The sequence below is a fragment of the Sus scrofa genome, chromosome 8 (genome assembly GCF_000003025.6).
Source record: "Sus scrofa isolate TJ Tabasco breed Duroc chromosome 8, Sscrofa11.1, whole genome shotgun sequence".
Lineage (NCBI taxonomy): Eukaryota > Metazoa > Chordata > Mammalia > Artiodactyla > Suidae > Sus > Sus scrofa.
The window spans coordinates 134,960,978-134,982,343 of NC_010450.4; the positions used below are offsets into that span (position 1 = coordinate 134,960,978).

At 45.4% G+C, this 21,366-nt stretch overlaps 1 protein-coding gene and 1 pseudogene across 5 annotated transcripts in view; one reads left to right on the forward strand and one right to left on the reverse strand.

Moving 5' to 3' along the window:
- GPAT3 (glycerol-3-phosphate acyltransferase 3) overlaps positions 1 to 21,366 on the reverse strand; it is an 89,648-nt gene that overhangs the window by 48,485 nt on the left and 19,797 nt on the right. The window contains exons 1-3 of one of the 5 annotated variants that reach the window (XM_021101799.1): positions 16,395 to 16,540; positions 15,742 to 16,028; positions 5,508 to 5,574 (exon numbers count right to left, since the gene is read on the reverse strand). In XM_021101799.1, coding sequence (XP_020957458.1) covers positions 5,508 to 5,574; positions 15,742 to 15,882 — 208 coding nt within the window. In that variant the 5' untranslated portion in view covers positions 15,883 to 16,028; positions 16,395 to 16,540. Of the gene's footprint in view, positions 1 to 5,507; positions 5,575 to 15,741; positions 16,029 to 16,176; positions 16,547 to 21,366 lie in introns of those variants that run through there. The other 4 variants (XM_005656567.3, XM_021101800.1, XM_003129347.5 and 1 more) reach the window with 4 other exon arrangements.
- On the forward strand, positions 10,606 to 11,467 carry LOC102158409 (annotated as a pseudogene).

Sequence of the window (21,366 nt, forward strand, 5' to 3'; positions counted from 1 at the left end):
TTGCCGTGAGCTGTGGTGTAGGTCGCAGACGCAGATCGGATCCCGTGTTGCTGTGGCTCTGGCGTAGGCCTATGGCCACAGTTCCGATAAGACCACTAGCCTGGAAACCTCCATATGCCGCAGGAAGCAGCCCTAGAAAAGGAAAAACGACAACAAAAAAAAAAAAAAAAGAAAAGAAAGGAAAAACTGGACTTCGTATGTCCAATATAGACAATATCAGTCAATCAGTAAATAAGCAAACCGTATCGGTGAACCATGACTGACTCTGGAGTCAGACAAATCACCCGTCAACCCATTATGAGCTGGTTAGGGAATTTCCATGTGGACTGCATATTAGATGATATTAAGACATTATTAAGTTTCTTAAAGGGATAATAGCATTGTGGTTATTTTTTAAGTCCTTTTGAAAAGAATGCATGAAGGGAGTTCCCATCCTGGCTCAGTGGCTAACAAACCTGACTATTACCCATGATCCCTAGTCTTGCTCAGTGGGTTAAGGATCTGACGTTGCCAGGAGCTGTGGTGTAGGTAGCAGAAGTGCCTCAGATCCCTCACTGCTATGGCTGTGACATAGGCCAGCAGCTACAGCTCCAATTCCACCCCTAGCCTGGGAACCTCCACATGTCATGGGTACAGCCCTAAAAAGACAAAAAAAGAAAAAAAGAAGAAGAAGAAAGAAAGAAAAATGCATGAAAAGATGGAATCTTATATCTGCCTCAAATATTTTAGCAAACACTAAGGAATGATAGATGAACCAAGTGTGGCAAAAACCTTGACAAAAGCTGGATATATGGGCTAAAACACTAAGTCAGATAGAGAAAGACAAATACTATGAGATCACTCATATGTGAAATCTAACAAACTGCACACATGAATTTATTTACAAAACAAAAACAGACACATACATAGAAAACAAACTTATGGTTACCAAAGAAGAAAGGGGGGGAGAGATAAATTAGGAGTATGAAATTGACAGATACACATACGATAAACAACATATCAAATAGATAAACAACAAGGATTTACTGTAAGGCACAGGGTATATTCTATACCTTGTAATTACCTGTAATGGAAAAGAATTTTTAAAAAGGAATATAGATATATATCTGTATAACCAAATGAAGTGTAGTTTGCTGTACACTTGAAACTAAGACAATACTGTAACTCGGCTAATCAATTAAAACAATGAACTGGACTACACGGGTCTCATTACCCTATTTCTCTACTTTTGTATATGTTTGAAAATTGTCATTATCATCATTACCAACAAAGACAGACTAATAAAATCAGGTGGACGTTTGGCCGTGATAAAGAAAAACTCCATTTATAATCCTTCTATATCCTGTAATCGGATTATTTTTCTCTACAGGTATCTAGGCAAGTTTCAGGATTTTATCAGCAAGATAACCCTACTGAAAGCATTACAGTCCACATCCTTGAGGACACTGGATACTATTTTATATTCAGAGAGTTTATGCCACGACTTAGCTGACTTAGACTCTCAAAAATGACCTGCCAAAGTCAAAATTAATATATAAAAATGATACTCCTCAAATGTCTGCTTTAACAAATTATTCCACATTTTCTGTGAATTCAAGAGATCTGATTTTTTTTTTTTTTTTTTTTTTTTTTTGCTGTCCTTGTGGCATATGGAAGTTCCGGGACCAGGGATCCAATCTGAGCCACAGCTGTGACCTACACCACTGCCGCTGCCATGCCAGATCCTTAATCCACTGTACCAGGTTGGGACTGAACCACTGCCACCAGAGGGACAAACTGGATCATTAATCCACTGCACCACAGTGGGAATTCCTACAGTCAGCTTCCTAACCCACTTCACCACAGCTAGAGATCTGATTAATGTTGCTGTAACCAGTGTTGTACAGGTATTGACATGGCAGATCCATTGTCACAGAAAGAATTCCAAGCCTGAGCTCTCTGAACAGGGATAACATCAGACCCTTCACCATAGCCTTTTGACCTCTGTATGTATTTGAGTGGAGGAGCGGGGAGGTGGTGCTGAGGGGCAAGAGACACCGGGCAGAAGAGAAATTCAGCCCAGGCGCTTAATTAACAGCAGGCCGCGTACGCCCAGTCCTTGCTGGAACAGGGGCACGCAGAGGACCTGAGGAGCGAAGTGCGTGCCCACCGCCGGCAGTGCTGAGTCAGGCAGCGGGGACTCTGCCAAAGAGATGGAGCCACCGCCTCTCTTTATCTGTATCGTCTGTGACTCACTCCCCAGGCCTTAACTCCTACCACGTGGTTGGGAGTCATTCAAAACGTCCTCGCTTCAGAATGCAATTACACTGGAATTTATCTTGAGTCAGGAAAATGACATCCTTAATTACATTCATTTCATTCACAATCAAAATCACAAACGTTCCCGTCTGAAAGCACGAGTCCTGGAAACCAGGTCCCCAGAGGGAGGTGAGGACGGCGGCTTCTCAGAGTCAAAGAGCCCCTTGCACTACGTACCGCAGAGGAAAACAAGAGTTGTGAAATTCTCCGTCAGGCCCCGTCCCAGGATCTGAGGAGTCACCTGTGTGCTGCGGCTGGAGAGACCAAAGCGCAGCCAGTGCAGAGGAGCCCAGAGCCAGGGCCCGCCTTTCCGTGGCTTCCCTTCTAGCACGTCAGCTCTCGGGGAACAAAAACTAAGGTAAAGGGTAGCTCTGAGTTCGCCACCGCAGCCGGAAGCTTACCTATGGCCTCATTACTTGAAAGGGGGAGACAATTTACCTTCATCGCATTAACGGGGAAGAAAAGTCCTTAAACCTAGACGGGGAAAGTGCCAAGACAGAGCTTCTTAAAGAGCTCTTATTCACGATCATCTCAGAAACTCAGTGAGCTAAGACGGCGTTTCCACAGAAGACGTGGTAGAGGATGGCCGGACAGCAGGGAAGTATTTAAACACAAAGATCAAACGTCCCTAGGTTCCGCTTTCAAGTGGCTTACTCGATAAAAGCACACACGTACAAGACAAAGAGGGGTTTAACGAGAGTGGGAGATTTGAAACCTGTTTCCAAAAATGTGCTGTATTACCAAGAGAAAGAGAGGCAGAAAGAATTTTTTGCTTGCAGAAAATAAACCTAAGTCTTGTCCCAGTTTGCTCATCTCTCCCTCACGCTCCCCAAACCCCTTATCAGCATTCCGTCACTCAGATGTCTCAAAATCACACCCGTTACCCCTGGGGCCCGTGGCCTGCAGTGACACATCCCTAAACTTGGACCAGCTCAACACTGACTTGTGCTCTGGTCGGCTTTGGTACAGACATGATGCTGTGAAGTCAGGAGACTGCACCAGCCGGGCACCCAGGTGCTTGGCATCTTTCATCAGCATCTACCTCTGTCCAGGATGGTGATACTACCTGTTGGCTGACTCCAAATACCAACAGGTACCAACAGGGTACACACCCTGCAAGAGGGCAACCCAAGCAGGATATAAGTCAGGATGGGAGTGGAGGTGCATGCCCGGCACAGCTGTGGGATTAACAGAGATGAGATCACATCATCCTTTGCTTATGAACCTATTTTAGCATTTATCCCAGTGGCCTGTCGTTGGATGCCTGACTCCCCACAGCAACCCTGTCTTCATCATCTGTGGAGCCCCTGTCAGCCTCACAGGTAGGAAATGCTCAGTAACGGCTGTAGTTAATTCCCAATTTCACAGGACAAAAGGAAGAGCAGCCACTCTGAATGAAATATGACAAATTTTGTAGGCATCAGCCTTACCCCTAAACCAGTATGATTTATATTTTCTCCTCCTGTTGATTTCCACTCCTTCCTGGAAGTACCATAAAAAAGGCAAAAACTGGAAATAGAAAAGAAAGACATAAGAGCAGGAAAAAAAAAAATCAAACAAGTGGAAATATTCACTCCCACGAAGGCTGAAAAAACTAAAACAATGCTCCAAACACCCTCACCTAGTGCCTTTTTAATCCTCTTATCCTTCCAAACTGAAACACTTTGTCGCTTTGTGCCTTTTTAAACTCATGGCCCAAGACATGTGCCACCACCCCAATCTACATAGAATTTCGCCCAAGATCAAAGACAGCCCAAAGTCTCACCAAGTACAACAAAAAATCAGCAATTAATTTTGTTCTCCCCTTAAATCCTAAGAACTCAGAAAATTTAAAAATTAGTAGATCTGCCATAATGGAGAGAAGGTTATCTGGCAATCAAAAGAGGACCAAGCATAGCCAGAAACCTGCACTCTTGGTAAAAATGTTATCGGTGCTAATCCTTTGGTGTTTGGGTAGATACCATGAAGACCCACTGGTTTCTTCAGTCATTTGAACGTAACAATCTAATTACACAAAAATGCATAGACGTTTTCGCTCAAATTCTTTATTTCCAAAATGCACTATAGTATATAATGTCTACAACTCCTCGCAGACAAGCCTCCAGAAGCTAAATTCCTTCCAGTAAAAAGTTTGGCATTTTGACCATCTTTAACCCTAAATTAGATGGGCACAAAATTGTTTCCACATTATTTTGGAAAAACACATAAAGGCTTGATCTTTTAATTAAAGCAAAGATTTGCTTCTTCCCAATTTCACAGCCCTCACTTCTACGGAATTCCACTTGCCGATGAACCCAGTGTCTTTAAAGTCTTAACATTCTTAACAAAGCAAAAGGGTTTCCTGGGTCAAAGGCAAGGCACACAAATAGAGGCAGGAACTAGTTAGCTCAGTTGACTTGTTAACTCACTTCTAACAAAAATTAATCAAGTTTCTTCGCTCAAGACCTTTCTGAGCCTTTGTCACCATACATCATTACTCTCCGAAAGGAATGTGGAGTATGTGGTGGTGTCCAGGCTTATTTCCCCAGGGAGCTGCTTTTCTATTTCACGGATTAACAATTCGTTTTTGGCAGGAAAGAATATTTTGAGGAACATACTTTGAGAACCATAAGTTAGAATAAAGGGCTAATGAAACCTTGAACACAAACTGCACTTAATGCCAGGTAATCTAATTAGCCTCTTTCTTTCTTTCTTTCTTTCTTTCTTTCTTTCTTTCTTTTCTTTTTTGCTTTTTAAGGCCACACCCACGGCATATGGAAGTTCCCAGCCTCGGGGTCCAATTGGAGCCACAGCCACAGCAACAAAGGATATGAGCCGCATCTGCAACCTACACCACAGCTCACAGGAATGCTGGATCCCCAACCCAAAGAGCAAGGCCAGGGATCAAACCGGCATCCTCATGGATACCAGTGGGATTCATTTCCGCTGCACCAGGAAGGGAACTCCCTCTTTTTTTCTTAAGAACATTAACTACAAGGAGCAACCACCTTTAAATGCAAACCTTTAGAAACACCCTGTAAGAATCCACAGATGAACAGGAAAAACTCATTCAAACTCAGATGGCTGCTATTCTGCATAAAGGACAGAATTATGAACAGGCCAAGGACCATAAAATACACTATTCTATGCATATTTCAAGTTCAAATTGGGGAGATGAAAATATACCCAATTTGGATATTTTAACCACCGTAATGAAAAGGAAGACTTACCAACAGAAGCTGAGTTTTTAAGAACTGACTCCTTTGAGGCTCCTTTTTCAATTCGTATTGTGGCCCACTGTTCAAAAACAAGAAGTATTAATGTAAACTGTGCCACAAACAGAATGTAAAATATTTAAGCCATGCCTGTACAGACATGAAATTAATTATTAAGTCCTGGTGCTATGTGAATTGAAGAGATAACCCCACTGAATCTCTGATACAACAGTATTCCAAGTCCCAGGTGTACTCTTATATTAGTTACTGATAATGCCCAAATAAAATGGGGGAAAAAATCAGGTTTACCTTATTAAACCCTCACACACACCTGGAACCCCAATAACTTACTCCTTGGAAAGGTCATGAAGCATGAAGGGCAAGAGCTCAGATTATGGCATCAAGTCTACCTGGGTTTAAAGTTACCAAATCCCCCTCGGTTTCCCCACCTGTAAAATGAGGATAATAGTTCCTATCCCACAGGATTGCTATGAGGATCAAATGAGACCGACACATGCAAAAACATAAACAGAGGTCACAAAGAATACTATTTTCACAACAAATCAGGTATTCAAGGGTGAGACACACTCAAAGATGCCAAATTGCCGACATCTGAAATAATCCTGCAAAAGCTATGCACACTGTGGTATATGGAATGACTGGCCAGCTGGGACAGGCTGTATAGCACAGGGAACTCAAGCCAGTATTCTGTGATGGTCTGTGTGGGGAAAAACCTGAAAGAGAATGGATGTGTGTACATGTATAATTGAATCACTTTGCTGTACAGCAGAAATTATCACAACATTGAAAATCAACTCTATTTCAATAAAATTTTTTTTTAAATGAAAGAAAAAGAATAAAGAAAAGTGTAAGGAAATATACCAAGATGTGCTTTGCTCTTTTCTCCTTTATGTATTTTGCATGCACCTCCAAAATTATCTACCATTCATATCATAGGTCAAAAGCTGCAAGTGACCTCTTTTTACAGCGCTCAGGAAAATCCCAATGTCTATTTTTCTAGCTTAGAAAAGGAACAATTAAAATATTACTTAGACGAGAGATAATATAAGAAAAGGAATGTTGGGAGTTCCCACTGTGGCTCAGTGGTAACAAACCTGACTAGTATCCATGAGGACTCGGGTTCGATCCCAGGCCTCACTCAGAGTGTTAAGGATCTGGCATTGCCATGAGCTGTGCTGTAGGATGCAGATGCAGCTCAGATCTGGCATTGCTGTGGCTGTGGTGTAGGCCAGCAGCTATATACAGCTCCGATTGGACCCCTAGCCCAGAAACTTCATATGCTGCAGGTTGAGCCATAAAAAGACAAAAAAAAAAAAAAAAAGGGAATGTTTACATATGTGTGACTGGATCACTTTACAGCAGAAATAGGTACAACCTTGTAAATCAACCAGACTTTAATAAAAAAAAAAATTTTAACTAAAAAATAAAATATTACTTAGATGATTATAATTCTAGAAGCTAACAATGTTTAAAAAGACTTGATTTGGGGAGGTGGGAGAAGAGTGAAACAAGAGGTAAAGGCATTGTGGTAACTACAATTAGGACTTGGGAACCCCTGAAGGAGCAAAGAGACAGAATTTATTAAATATGTGAAGGCAAAAACCTGTTTCTGCTAAGCTTAGAAAAGATTAAAAAGAGAGGTCAAAAAAATTTTTTTTCAAATAAATAAGGAAGCAAATGATAGAGAATAAAGAACCTAAAACATGTACATGATGGTCAAGGAGTAACACATGATCTGACTACGTCAGGTGCCCACACAACATCCCAAAGATTAAAGTAGGAACATGACGTTATGCTTAGAAAACAGCCTATAAATAGAGGCCTAATCTTCCCAGCTTCGAGTGGCAAATCCCAAATGATAACAGGCTCAGAGTCTTAAACTGGCTGCATTCTTTTCTCTTCCTTGATGAACTGGGGAAGGAATTCTCAAGCTCTAACCTCCCACCTTTTCTCAATAGAGGTAAAGGTTTATTTTCCATAGTTTTTCATTTAAAAGTCTATTATCAGTTGTTAAGTAGACCAACGATACGATGAAAATAAAATTTTGTAAATAATCAATCACCCTTATTCTGGAGTTCACTTTTTTTTTCTATTGTGGGTGTGTGATCTTTATATTTTACAATTTTTTCCCATCTTTTTGCCATTTATTGGGCTGCTCCCGTGGCACATGGAGGTTCCCAGGCTAGGGGTTGAATCAGAGCCTTAGCCACTGGCCTACACCCAGACACGGCAATGTGGGATCCGAGCCACCGCTGTGACCTACACCACAGCTCACAGCAATGCTAGATCCTTAACCCACCGAGCGAGGCCAGGGATCGAATCCCCGACCTCATGGATACTAGTCGGGTTCGTTAACTGCTGAGCCTCGATGGGAACTCCCTGTATTTTATATAAATGATATTTCCCTTAGACGAAGACAATTAGTCCATGCTCATATGATGGAAGATATTGGTATTCTGTGGCTATTACGTGCTTAAGTGTATCCCCCACCCTTCTGAAAGATATTCATGTGTTGAAGCCCTAACCCCAGCCCCCTCTGAATGTGACTCTACTGGAAATTGGCCATTAAAAAGGTGACTAAGTTTAAAATGAGGCCCTTAGGGTGAAGTGTCCTTAGAAGAGGAAGAGAGCCAGGGCCTGTGCAGAGGACACAGCAAGACGGCACCATCTACAAGCCGAGCGGAGAGGCCGAAGCAGAAACCCAACCTGCCAATACCCTGATCTTGGACTTCAGCCTCCAGAGCTGTGAGAAAATAAATGCTCATGGTCTAAGCCGCCCAGTCTGCGGAACTTCCTGGCGGCAGCACACTCATGCCAGGGCCGTCCTCCAAAAGCACGAGGCGCTCCAAAGAGCTCCCTGTCCCATCATCACACACGTTTCAGAAAACAGATCCTCTCCTGAAATGCTAACGCCAAAGTCTGTTGCAGTGCTGGAGACCAGCAGGTTTTAAGTCACCTAGTGCCAAGGGGAATCTGGACAGGAAACCCCAATTTCCGTCTCGGGGGCCGACTCTCCAGTGAAAGTGACCAAAGGCCCACATTCTGAAGCCCAACATGCAGACGTACACACGACCTGCAGCTGTGCCACTGCCTTGCTCTCACCCTTTCAGACAAGATCTCAACCTCCCGTGGCCTCAGTTTCATCATCTCTAAACAGCATCAAGGTGGTTGTAAAGATGAAAGGAGATAGGGAGTTTCCGTCGTGGCGCAGGGGAAACGAATCCGACTAGCATCCCTAAGGACACAGGTTTGATCCTAGGCCTCGCTCAGCAGGTTGGGGATCCAGCATTGCTGTGAGCTGGGTGTGGGTCAAAGATAAAGCCCGTATCCCGCATTGCTGTGGCGTAGGCCGGCAGCTATAGCTCTGATCTGACCCTTAGGCTGGGAACCTCCATATGCTGTGGGTGTGGCCCTGGAAAGCAAAAAAAAAAAAAAAAAGATTAAAGGAGATAACCTAGCCAAGGACCACCACACAATCGGTCATATGGTAGAAAAATGTTGGCGTCCTCCTCCTTCCCCACGTCCCGCTTTATGTGGGCACCAAAATGATCAGTTTTTTCCAGACCATCAGTGCATCTCCCAATTAACAGCTGTTTCTCTTTTACCACACCAGCCTCTCTAGCTGATCAGGTAAGCCCCAACACAGAGGCAGAAGTTCTCTTCAGAGGTTCTAACTCCCTCGAGGTACCACAGGACAGACACATCTGCCTCAAGGTACCATGAAAGCAGCAGCTCTGTCTGCAAAGGGCCCTGAAGATAACAGCTTCTAACACGCCCAGATCCCCCTACCCCATATCACTCCCCTACTAAGGAGAGTGACAGCTTTCATTCAGATTTTCACTCCTCCTAATTTCAGAATCCTCGTGGAAGGAAACAAGTAGCTGTCCACAATTCACTGAGAAGAAAGGGTTTAGTCTAATTTTTAAAGTTTAGGCCAAAAGCTGTCAAAAAAGTGACACTGTCACCTAGACAATTCAACTTTCAGTTTTCATACTAAAAAGACATTTAAGGAGTTCCCATCACGGCGCAGCAGAAACGAATCTGACTAGGAACCATGAGGTTGCAGGTTTGATCCCTGGACCTGCTCAGTGGGTTAAGGATCGGGCATTGCTGTGAGCTGTGGTGTAGGTTGCAGACACTGCTCAGATCTGGCATTGCTGTGGCTGTGATGTAGGCCGGTGGCTACAGCTCCAATTGGACCCCTAGCCTGGGAACCTCCATATGTCATGGGAGCAACCCTAAAAAGACCCTCCCCCCAAAAAAAAAGAAGAATTGACTAAGGAGAGGGAAAGGAAAAATGTATACATTTACATAAAAATTCAAAAGGTAAGGTCTACTCAAACAACCGCTGGCCATCATCTGTAGCAAGAGAGCAAAGGGTCTCTCCCAGACGCTGTCATCCTGACAGCGCAAGAATTCAGACTCTAGATTTAAATTAAAATCCTGATCCTACCACTGGCAGCTGCATGCCACCACCCAGACAAATCACCTCTCTGTCAACAGGAATAGTGACAGACCCATCCCAGAGAGTTGCTATAGAATTAAGTTAACTGAAAAGCATATTGCTTTAGTAGCTTTTCTTTGACTTTCTGTCATAAACAGCCAAGGCCTTCCAGTAGGTTTATTGTATTTCTAACCCCAGGGATAATACCTAAGGGTTATAATAACCGAGGGCTTAACCACCTGAGAATTATTCACACACCTTTTTAAAAAGATGGAAAACTAACTAGTGGATGGAGGAGTCAGTAAGGGGAAGAATAATAATTGAAAAGAAAGGGAGTTCCTGTTTCAGCTCAGAACCTGACACAGTGTCCATGAGGATGCGGGTTTGATCCCTCGCCTCATTCAGTGGGTTAAGGAGCCAGTGTTGCTGTGGCAGTGGCTGTGGCCTGCAGCTGCAGCTCCAATTCAGCCCCTGGCACAGGAAGTTCCATATGCCACAGGTGCATCCATAAAAAGAGAATAAATAAATACATAAAAAGTTTAAATGAAAATGGGAGTAGTCTGCTCTGAGTATGTGCGTTGTGCTGATTCATCAAAGATCTGGAGGTAGGTTAAATCTTAGCCACATAGGCGCAAAAAAATAAATTAAAATCACAACCAAATATATGGGGACTCTAAGAAAAACGATATAACTAAAACAACAAATACATCAGGAAGACTGTGGTCCAAGGCCATTTTTGCTGGTTCTAAGTGGGCTCTCCGGAACCAGAGGGAGCACACAGCTCTTCCTCAATTCGAAGTTGTTTATGACCAAGATGAAACGGAATTTTACCTAGGCAAGAGATGTGCTTATGTGCACAAAGCCAAGAATAACCAGTGACTCCTGGTGGAAAACCTAACAAAACCAGAGTGATCTGGGGAGAGATAATCGTGCTCATGGCAAGAGTGGCATGGTTCATGTCAAATTCTGCGGCAACCTTCCTGCTCAGGCCATTGGACACAGAATCCATGTGAGGCTTCACCCTTCAAGGACTCAAACTTACTGAAAAGTAAACAAATAAAAGTGCATTTGCTCTCTTGTAAATAAAATTTTTTTAAAAAATCAATAAAAATTAAAATTAAAAAGGATACAAATGAATAATTATTTATTCCCCAAACAGGAACAGACCCACAGACATAGAAGACAAACTTATAGTTACCGAAGGAGAAAGGGCATAGAGAAAGGATAAGTCAGGACTTTGGGATTAATGGATACACATACTATATTTAAAACCGATGAACAACAGGGTCCTAATATGCAGTGACAAGAACTATATTCCACATTTTGTAATAACTCATAAAAGAAAAGAATCTGAAAAAGATTGGCTATGGGTATATACGTATACATGAATCGCTTTGCTGCACACCTGAAACTAACACGGCTTTTTTTTTTTAACTTTTTAGGCCTGTACTTGCTGCATATGAAAGTTCCCAGGCAGGCTAGGGGTTGAATTGGAGCTGTAGCTGCAGGCCTACACCACAGCCAGAGCAACACTGGATCCTTAACCCACTGAGCAAGGCCAAGGATCTAACCCACGTCCTCATGAATAATAGCCGGGTTCATAACCTGCTGAGCCACAACAGGAACTCCTAACACAACATTTTAAAACAATACCTCATGAGATTCTGCTGTGTAGCACTGGGAACTATGTCTAGTCACTTATGATAGAGCATGATAATGTGAGAAAAAGAATGTACACATGTGTGTGTTACTGGGTCACCATGCTGTACAGTGGAAAAATAAATTAATAAATAATAAAATAAATACCTCAATTTTAAAAAGTAAAATAAAATAAAATACAACCAGAGAGTGTTCCACTTCAAACTCCACTAAGATTTGAGCACCTCCTATGCTCTACCTCTCCTCATTTAACCTGCACAGTAACTCTGTGAGCACATTCCTACCTACACACACAGAAACTAAAGTGTTAGTGACCTGCCCAAGGGTACAGTGCCAGAAATTTGGAAGAAGCTGTGCATGAATCCAGTTCATTCCTCAAAAGTTGATGGAAAAATTAGTCCGTTAACATACACTATCTCTCGGAGTTCCCATGGTGGCACAGTGGTTAACGAATCCGACTAGGAACCATGAGGTTGCGGGTTCAATCCCTAGCCTTGCTCAGTGGGTTAAGGATCTGGCATGGCCATGAGCTGTGGTGTAGGTTGCAGAGGCAGCTCGGATCCTGCGTTGCTGTGGCTCTGGTATAGGCTGGCGGCTACAGCTCCAATTCGACTCCTAGCCTGGGAACCTCCAAATGCCGTGGGAGCAGCTCAAGAAAACGCAAAAAGACAAAAACAAAAACATTTACTATCTCTCTGTTGCTTGTATTATCCAGTTTGATAATGGACATATTATTCCTCAGCCGCCTTCTTCTCCATCAGTCCTATATTCCCTCCCCATTCTTTATTTCCTTCTAATCATGACCTTAGGCCAATGAATAGCGATCCTTCGCCACCCTCACCTCATCATTAACCTTGCATGACTGAGAGGAGTATATTGCAACCTTTAATCCATGCTCCTGTTTGACAAACATAAAACATTCACAGGCTCCCAGAGATGTGGATACGTACACCCTCCCAGGAAAGAAGAAGATAACCCCTACAATCCTCTCAGCCAAAAGTTTTATTTTTCATTGTCTGTATTGCTAAAATAATTTTCCCCGATATAAAGTTATAACATTGACCTATATATTCCTCAGAAATTATTACATATCCCTTGAAAATGAATGGTTCAGAGAATCACTACACTTACTCTACGCTAAGAATTCAAGCCTTGCCATATCGGGGACTGAGGAAGACAGCTAGAGCTAGTTAGCAGTGCAGAAGGCAGCATTCAGCGGGTGCTCAGTAAGTCATGATTACCTGAACTGGGGGGCCCACCAGGGGCCCAAGAAGAGCAACTGGCTGAGTCACTTGACAATTAGCAATTACCACAGTCAGCTATTCAGAAAGTACCTTACACACATTGCAACTTCTAGAATTTAAGTTAGGAAACCTTATCAAAGTAAACATATAATGTATAAAACTAAATGACCTTTTAAAATGCCATGTAAGGAGTTCCCGCAGAGGCGCAGTGGAAACGAACCCGATTAGTAACCATGAGGTTGCAGGTTTGATCTCTGGCCTCACTCAGTGGGTTAAGGATCCAGTGTTGCTGTGGCTGTGGTGTAGGCTGGCAGCTACAGCTCCAATTCGACATGTAGCCTGGGAACTTCCATATGCCATGGATGTAGCCCCAAAAAGACAAAAGACAAAAAATAAAAAGATAAAATAAAATAAAATGGCATGTGAATTGTAACCAAGGAGACCTGAGAAATATCCAGTTCCAATCAAAGAACCCAAGCAATATTCTTGGGACTGGAATGCAAAAGAAAGAAAGAACAACCCAGTCCGTTGAGACCACGTAAGGAACAGTGAGTAATGGCAGGGCTGGGCCTTGAATGGATGCTGCAAAAAGTCAGAATATTTGTCCAAATCTAAAGGTGTCTAATATTTAAAATTTTTAAGGAAATTTTCCCCACAATGGATAAAAAAGCAATCCACTGCACCAACCCCTGCCTGAGAGAAATGTATGAAACATCTACGCTGTTCTGGTTGGAAGACGAAAAGCCCAAGGTTGCCATCCCCTCTGCCGTGTCTAAAGCAGACACGGCCACAGGTCATACCGCTTTCCTGAGGAGCCCAGCTGCTCCCAAATCCAGGCCTTCCAGGCAGCTACCTCCAAGTCAGAGTGGACTCACAAAATGAATCCCCACTCTAACTCCAAATATGCCAAGCACCCCTCTGACCTACTAACTTTAGTCTTAGCAAAGAGGTGGTCCTTATGCTGCCATCTACGTGGGTTCCGGGCGAGGTGGTTTATCTCCCATGACATCAGAAAGCTGGCCTTCTTCAGATTTTGATTGACAAAGAGAAACTCCAAAAGTCACTCCTCAGATCTAGATGGACAAAAATTAAAACCTGAGGCCCCGCCACGCGGAAGGCCAGACCCTGACTGAAGATATCCCTTCAAAGAATAGCAGTTATTTACCAGGCTAAGAGCAGCGAGAAGGCCTCTCTCCCTGACATCTGTCTAGCTGTACCTTGGCTTACTCAAGCAAGTACGTGGGAGTCAGCACCTAGAAGACCATGATTGATTTACTTCGCTCTCCTCTCGCTTGGAGTATAAATTCCCAAAGACCCTGGTGTCTGTGCGGGAGAACAGTTCAATCGCATCAGAGTTCTGAGAAAGAGTGACCATTAGCTGCTATGGGAAGAGTTTTCTAAGGTGATCTTAACAGAAAAGGCAGCTAAGAAGTTCACAGTGTGACCAAGTTCAGAGTCGGTAAGCAAGGTTCAAGGCTGTGAAATATCTTCCAAGTAGAAACAAGAGAATTTTCAAAACATGAGGGCTGAGGATGAAGAACCAACTATAACTTCAAAGACTAGACAGAAAAATAGCCACAAAGAGAAAGTGCCACAAAAACATGGGGTAAAACAGAAAATAAGCACGTAGAAGAGATGTGCATATGAGTTGGTGGGAGATGACAGGTGATCTCCAGGTAGGAGATTAGAGAGAGAGAAGAGCAAACAAAGCCAAGTCCTCAGGGCAGACAGAGAACACGAGCAGGAAAATCAGAACCCGTATTAGAAGGTCCTGAAGTAGCTAGAGAAACAAGGGTGCTAGAATCTAGGTAATAATGATACTCTTCTTTTAACAGCTGCAAACACATACATAGCACCTAAGGTGTACGGATACCATTCTAGGATACCTGACATATTTTAACTCACTTAAACAACCTTATGGGAAAAGTACTTATTGTAACTCCTACTCCATCGATGAGGAAAATGAAGTAGGGACTTCCCTAAAGTCGCATGTTGAGAAGCAGAGCTGGGACTTTGGAACCAAATCAAAGTGAGTCTGTACCCAAAGTCTGTACTCTTAACCACTCGGCTATAGGGCTCCTGCTCAGTTAAGACTCCTGTCTCCATCACTTAACTCAAGCAAACCACTGAACTCCTTGGAGTTCGTTTTCTTACTGGCAAAGGGGGGGTAACACGAGTTCTCCCTACCTCCCAAGGCTTTGGCAGGCATCTGAGGGTCAACAGGGAACCCTCCGTGATCTAGTAAAGCCCTGCAGTTGTTCCCAACTAGGCCTACTCCCATCTAACACCCTTCTTTGCAAAACTCGGATAGAGGAGTGTAGGAAGAGCTGCCTCAAAGAATACAGACTTTCAAGGATATTTCTTTCAAGTGCCACCAGTTAAACGTTCCATGATGCCTTCCTATCACCAACAATTGGTTTCCTATCTTGAACATAAACTTAGACCTTGATGCCTTTCAGGACAGGATGCCTTAGTCCAAGATAGGGCTTCTGAAACCCTGGGGCTGTAAAATCGAAGGAGGTGACAGCTGCCCTGCATAAAGCATATGAAGAAACTCCGGGATGGAAAAGGAGGTCTAAGTGCTATTCTCATCAGTAAAAATCAGAATAGCAATTAACAGCAGGGGATGGGGCTAGTTCTACCTTCAACCAGAGCAACAACGAGGTTGTCCAGTTGTCTAGGCCCAGATTCCTCCAGCTCTGCGGGAGAAGCCTAGATGTCGCCTAGGAGAAACTAAACCTCACACCGCTCCTGACCACTGACCTTCCGAACCGGCCCCCTTGTGTCTACACGGCTTTTGGCTCTACCCGAGTTTCCCACAGTCCCGGCTTCTCCCGAAAGCCCTTCCAGACGGGGGCGCAGCATCCCTCCAAGCACTCACCTCTAAAGTTTTCACCAGGATCTTCATATAGATCTCGGAGATGCCCAAAGACACCCCAAAGGCCGAAGGCAGCAGTATGAAGCCGAGCACCAGAGTAAGCCAGGTGTAAAAGATCTTCCCGGCCAGCTCTGCGCCATCCATGGCTTGGCGCACCCAGAAGGGGTCCACGGAGAAGGTCCAAGAGCGACAGCGGTCCCTGTCCCCAGGTAGTAGGGAGGCAGCTCCGGAAACAGAGTCGCGGAGCCGGGCTCCCGAGAGTCAGCGTCGCCGCCTCCCGGCCCTCACCTCTGCAGGGAAAGAAGAGAGGAAGGAAAAAACTTTCAGAAGGACAGCAATTTCCTTCCTTCCTCTTTGGGCTCCTCCTAGCCGTGGCCGATTAACTCTTTCTCGGATGGAGGCCCAGCCCCCGCTCAAGCCGCCGCCTCGTGCGCAGACCTGGCAGCGCCCTCCAGACGAAAGGGGCTGGGGGTGAGCACAGGGACACCGCGGCGCGGGCAGGGCGCGCGGGCGCAGCGGGGAATGCGCCCCACCCCGGGCCTGATTTCCGCTGGGAGGCGATTGCGACAACTCAGCGGTGACTCACGCAGGCTCTCCCGGAGCGAGGATCCCTGCGGCGCGCCGCACCGCACAGCAGCCGCCGGCGGAACCAGTACCTGGCCGAGGACTGTGCTGCTGGCAGCTGCGCTCCGACGCGGGCGCCTATTTCTGCGCCCTGCCCCGCCCCACCTCCTCCGCCGCCCAACGGGGAGCTTCCAGGCGGGATCTGCACCAAAGCCGCAGCCCTCTGGGCGGCCTCCCTTCTTCCCCGCGCCACCTCCCCCCAGCGCTCTCAGCAGAGATCCTTTAGGGAGCGGAGTTTTCATCTGCAAAACGTCAGCATTTTCTCACCCCCGAAACGACCTACTGACACGTCCGAGACGCTTCAGAAGGTTCTGTCTGTGTAGGTATAAAACGACCTCTCCGCAGGGCTTTCAAGGAGAAGGAAATGCCCAGAGCGCTGCTGAGCTGCGGGTTCCTCCGTTTCCAGGTCTCCCACACCTCCTTCCCTCCCTCCTTCTAAAGCCTCCTCTACCGAGGTGCCTGGCGAGATCTTGCTCATCCCAAGAGTGGAAAGCTTTCCCTGCTCAGCCGCTGCCTCCCTGGCACAGAAACCCTTCCTCTGAGCGTCGCTTTCTTCCAGGGGCAAGATTCCACCCCCGGCTTCCCCCACCCCCACTCAGCCAACACTCAGCGCATCGAAGCCGCAGAAACGCCAGGCCCGCCCAAGCTTCAGCCAGCAGACCTGCTCCTGGAGTGTTCAGTCCCCGCACCCCTGCCTAGCTAGCCCTTCTTAGAACAACGAAGGGCAAAGCCTTGTGCAAGTATTTGCTTCACTGCAATTCCTGCCTCTTAGAAACCGATGTTTTTAGGAATTAACATGAGAAGGGATGTTGAGATGGTAATAGACAAGAAACTCAGGCTCCCCAGAGTTTCCAGATGTCACTAAATGGAACTAAAATCTCATGTAGGTCTCCCTCGTGTCTAACTGCAAGCTGGAAAAACTGGGAGGGCAAGCAAATGGAATTGAAGCAGTGTGGACAGTAACTACTGCAAAGTAGGCTGCCCCCCGCCAGGGTGTGGAGGAAATGGGGAGCGGAAGAGAAGAGGAGCCCCCTGCAAAGAACGTCAATGTTTGTTCTCTACACCTCCTGCCAGGCAGGTATGGAAACCTCCTCCTCCACTACGAAGGGGAAAAAACTGTAATTCGGTCATAAAAACCAAGTTATGGAGTTCCTGTGGTGGCACAGCAGAAAGGAATCTGACTAGGAACCATGAGGTTGTGGGTTCCATCCCTGGCCTCGCTCAGTGGGTTAAGGATCCAGCGTAGCTGTGAGCTGTGGTGTAGGTCGCAGACGCTGCTTGGATCTGCTCGATTTCTCATCGGTAAAATGGATTCTTTTTAGGGTCAGATGTGACTATGAGTTTGAAATTGCTGAGATGGAAGGGAGCTCGGTGCAAGTGCCAAACCTCTCCATCTTTTTCTCCCCAAAACATGGGAGGGCCAAGATGGGCTCACTTTGGTAGTGATGAGGGAGGGAGAAGAAAGGGAAGAAAAGGTGGGTGATCCCAATGCTCCCTTTCACTCATCTCCTTTCCTTTTTTTTTTTTTTTTTTTTTTTTTGGCCACACCCACGCAAGTTCCAGGGCCAGAACCCACACCACAGCAGGACGATGCCGGATCCTTAACTCACTGAGCCACCAGAAGCCCACCTTTACCCTGCCTTGCCCACCCTTAATCTCTCTCAGTTAAACCTAGAAAGGTTCCTCCCTCCCTTCCTGCACTTAGAACTTCCTGCACGTACTGAATTAATTTCCAGGGCTGCCTTAACAAATTACCATAAACTTAGGGACTTTAAACATCACAAATTTACTCTCTCAGTTCTAGAAGCTGGAAGTCTGAAATTAAGGTGTTTGCAGGGCCAAGCTCCCTCCTAAATCTCTAGGGGCGAATCCAGCCTTGCTTCTTCCAGCTTCTGGTAAATTTAGCCCAGCATTCCTTAGTTTGTGGTAGCCTCTTTACTCACCGGCTCAGTCTTCATGTGGCTTCATGTCACTTCTCCTCACGTATAAAGACGCATCACTCTGGACTTAGGGCCCCTCTAATCCAGGATGATCCAACTTGATTATAACCTAATCTGCAAAGAACTTTTTTTCCCCAAATGAAGCCACATTCACAGGTTAGGATTTGAGCACATTTGGAAGGCTACAGTTCAACCCACTACTCCGACCATATCTTAAACTGAGATAATAACACCACCTGGAGAGTTACTGGGATTTGAGATTATACATTTAAACTCTGATAGTAAATACTCAATAATGAGGTTGATCAGGACAATTCATCTGTTGTTCTAGCATATATTTGTTTTTTTTCTTTTTAGGGCTGCACCCAAGGCCTATGGAAGTTCCCAGGCTAGGGGTCTTATCAGAGCTGCAGCTCCTGGCCTACACCACAGACACAGCAACACCAGATCCAAGCTGTGTCTTTCACCTACACCATAGCTCGTGGCAATGCCAGATCTTTAAGCCACTGAGAGGGGCCAGGAATGGAACACGAAGCCCGATGGATACTAGCCAGGTTCATTTCCACTGAGCCACAATAGGAACTTTTTGTTTGTTTTTGCTTTTTAGGGCCGTACCCTCGGCACATGGAGGTTCCCAGGCTAGGGGTCCAATCGGACGCCAGTCTATGATGCAGCCACAGCAATGCCAGATCCGAGCTGTCTCTGCAACCTACACCACAGCTCACAGCAACGCCAGATCCTTAACCTACTGAGCAAGGCCAGGGATTGAACCCACAATCTCATGGTTCCTAGTCGGATTCGTTTCCGCTGCACCACGATGGGAACTCTCTACAATAGCGATTTTTTAGCGATGCTTCCTTTCACTCTCAAGAATGCCCTGGTTTGAGTGATAAATCATGTTCCCTTATGCTTACATAATTTCTAAGACCCTTTCTAGTCCTAAAAAAATTACCGTCTTTTACAAAATTATGGGGACTGACTAGGCAAACCTGAAATCCATAGGACAGGCTCTCGAGAAGGGCAGGCTGAAATTCTCAGGCACAAGAAGCTACAGTCCACAGATGGAAGGTCTTTTTTTTCCCTTTTTCTTTTTTTATCATTTCTGGACACCCCACAGCATACGGAGTTCCTGGGCCAGGGATCAGATCCCAGCCAGTTTCCACCTAAGCCACAGTGGCAGCAACACCAGATCCCTAACCCACTGCACCAGTTCGGGACTGAAGCTCCCAGTGCTCACAAGACGCCACTGATCCTGCTGAACCACAGCAAGAACTCTGAGAGTTGTCCATCATTTATTTTTCTTTTTTTTAATTCAATTAATTTTTTTTGTCTTTTTTTTTTTTTTTTTTTTTTTTTTTTGCCTTTTCTAGGGCCGATCCCACAGCATATGGAGGTTCCCAGGCTAGGGGTCAAGTCAGAGCTACAGCTACTGGCCTATGCCACAGCCACTGCATCTCGAGATCTGAGACGCATCTGCAATCTATACTGCAACTCACAGCAACGCCAAATCTTTAACCCACTGAACAAGGCCAGGGATCAAACCCGTGTCTTCATGGATGCTAGTTGTGTCGGGTTCGTTACTCCAGAGCCACAACAGGAACTCTCAACTTTGTACTTTAATCACCTACAAAATAACACTACAGCAGCACCTAGATTAGTGTTTGACTGGGTTAACTGAGGAGCCTGGCCACGTGTACATTAAAAAGACGGTCAATCCCACGCACGAGAAAATAAGGGTCAAAAGGGAAAATAACCTCTAAGTATTACTATAACAACAGTTGTGCACCCCCTGAAAGGGTTTCAGAGACCTCCAGGAGTCCCTGGGCTGTCACTGGAGAACTCCTGCCCTACATAAAAGTGCTTCTTCAACAAAAACACAACAGTGCATGAAGGCACGTTACTTATGGCAGAGCTGCCTGATGCCCTGTGCCTCATACTTCATGCCTCATTTCACTGATCTGAATTCAGTTAAATGACTAAATGAAAAGAGCCAACATGGACTTGCAGGCAGCACGTGGCAATGGGGAACATAAACCTGCTTTTCCTTCTGGAGGCTCAGTTCCTGCGAAGGCTCTCAAAGTGTGAACATTTCCCCACGGAATGGGATTCTGGTGTTTACCGCTAGAGTGCATATTTTCAAGAGCTTAGCCCTAAAAGTCAGGCAACTACTTCATCTGCGCTCAGACCAAGATGCAATGGACCGGTTCCAAAATTGAAGGGAGAACTGCCATGGTGAAAGAGCACTGGTCTCCGTGGTGGAGCATTCCCAGGGAACTTTTCGAGGATACGCCTGACATACCCAACTTTTTCTCTATAGATGGGCTTAGAGTCCAATTCCTGGATAGGACGCAACCCCCTGGATTCTAATCTACAGCTGACTGGGAGCCACTATCATAGAACATGATGTCTGACCTATTACATCGAGTGTCAGAGTAGCAGTAAAAACTGGTGGGGAACATCTTCCACCCCGGGGCACAGTGTTCTGATACAGTGACATACTCAAGGCAGACTTGCTAAATTGAACAGAACGCCCCCAAAGTGCCGGCATGCAGCTTCAGGGAGTTTCCAACATGGCACAGAAGAAATGAGTCTGACTAGGAACCATGAGGTTGCAGGTTTGATGCCTGGCCTTGCTTAGAGGGTTAAGGATCCAGCGTTGCTGTGAGCTGTGGTGAAGACGCGGCTCAGATCTGGCGTTGCTGTGGCTGCAGGGTAGGCCGGCAGCTATGGCTCAGATCTGCCCCCTAGCCTGGGACCCTGACGATGCAGGTTGAATTCCTGGCCGTGCTCAGTGGTTAGGGTTCTGGTGTTGCACCAAGCTGTGGTGTCGGTCACGACGCGGCTCAGATCTGATGTTGTGGCTATGGCTAGGCCAGCAGCTACAGCTCCGATTTGACCTCTGGCCCAAGAACACCTCTGTGCCGTAGTACGGCCCTGAAAAGATAAACAAGAAATGGTCTTCTTACTCAGAGAGTCATACCCACTTTCATTCCACTGGTATCCATGACTTGCCAGTCTTCCCCAAATCTCTCTCCAATTTTGAAAAGCCATTACGTTATTATAT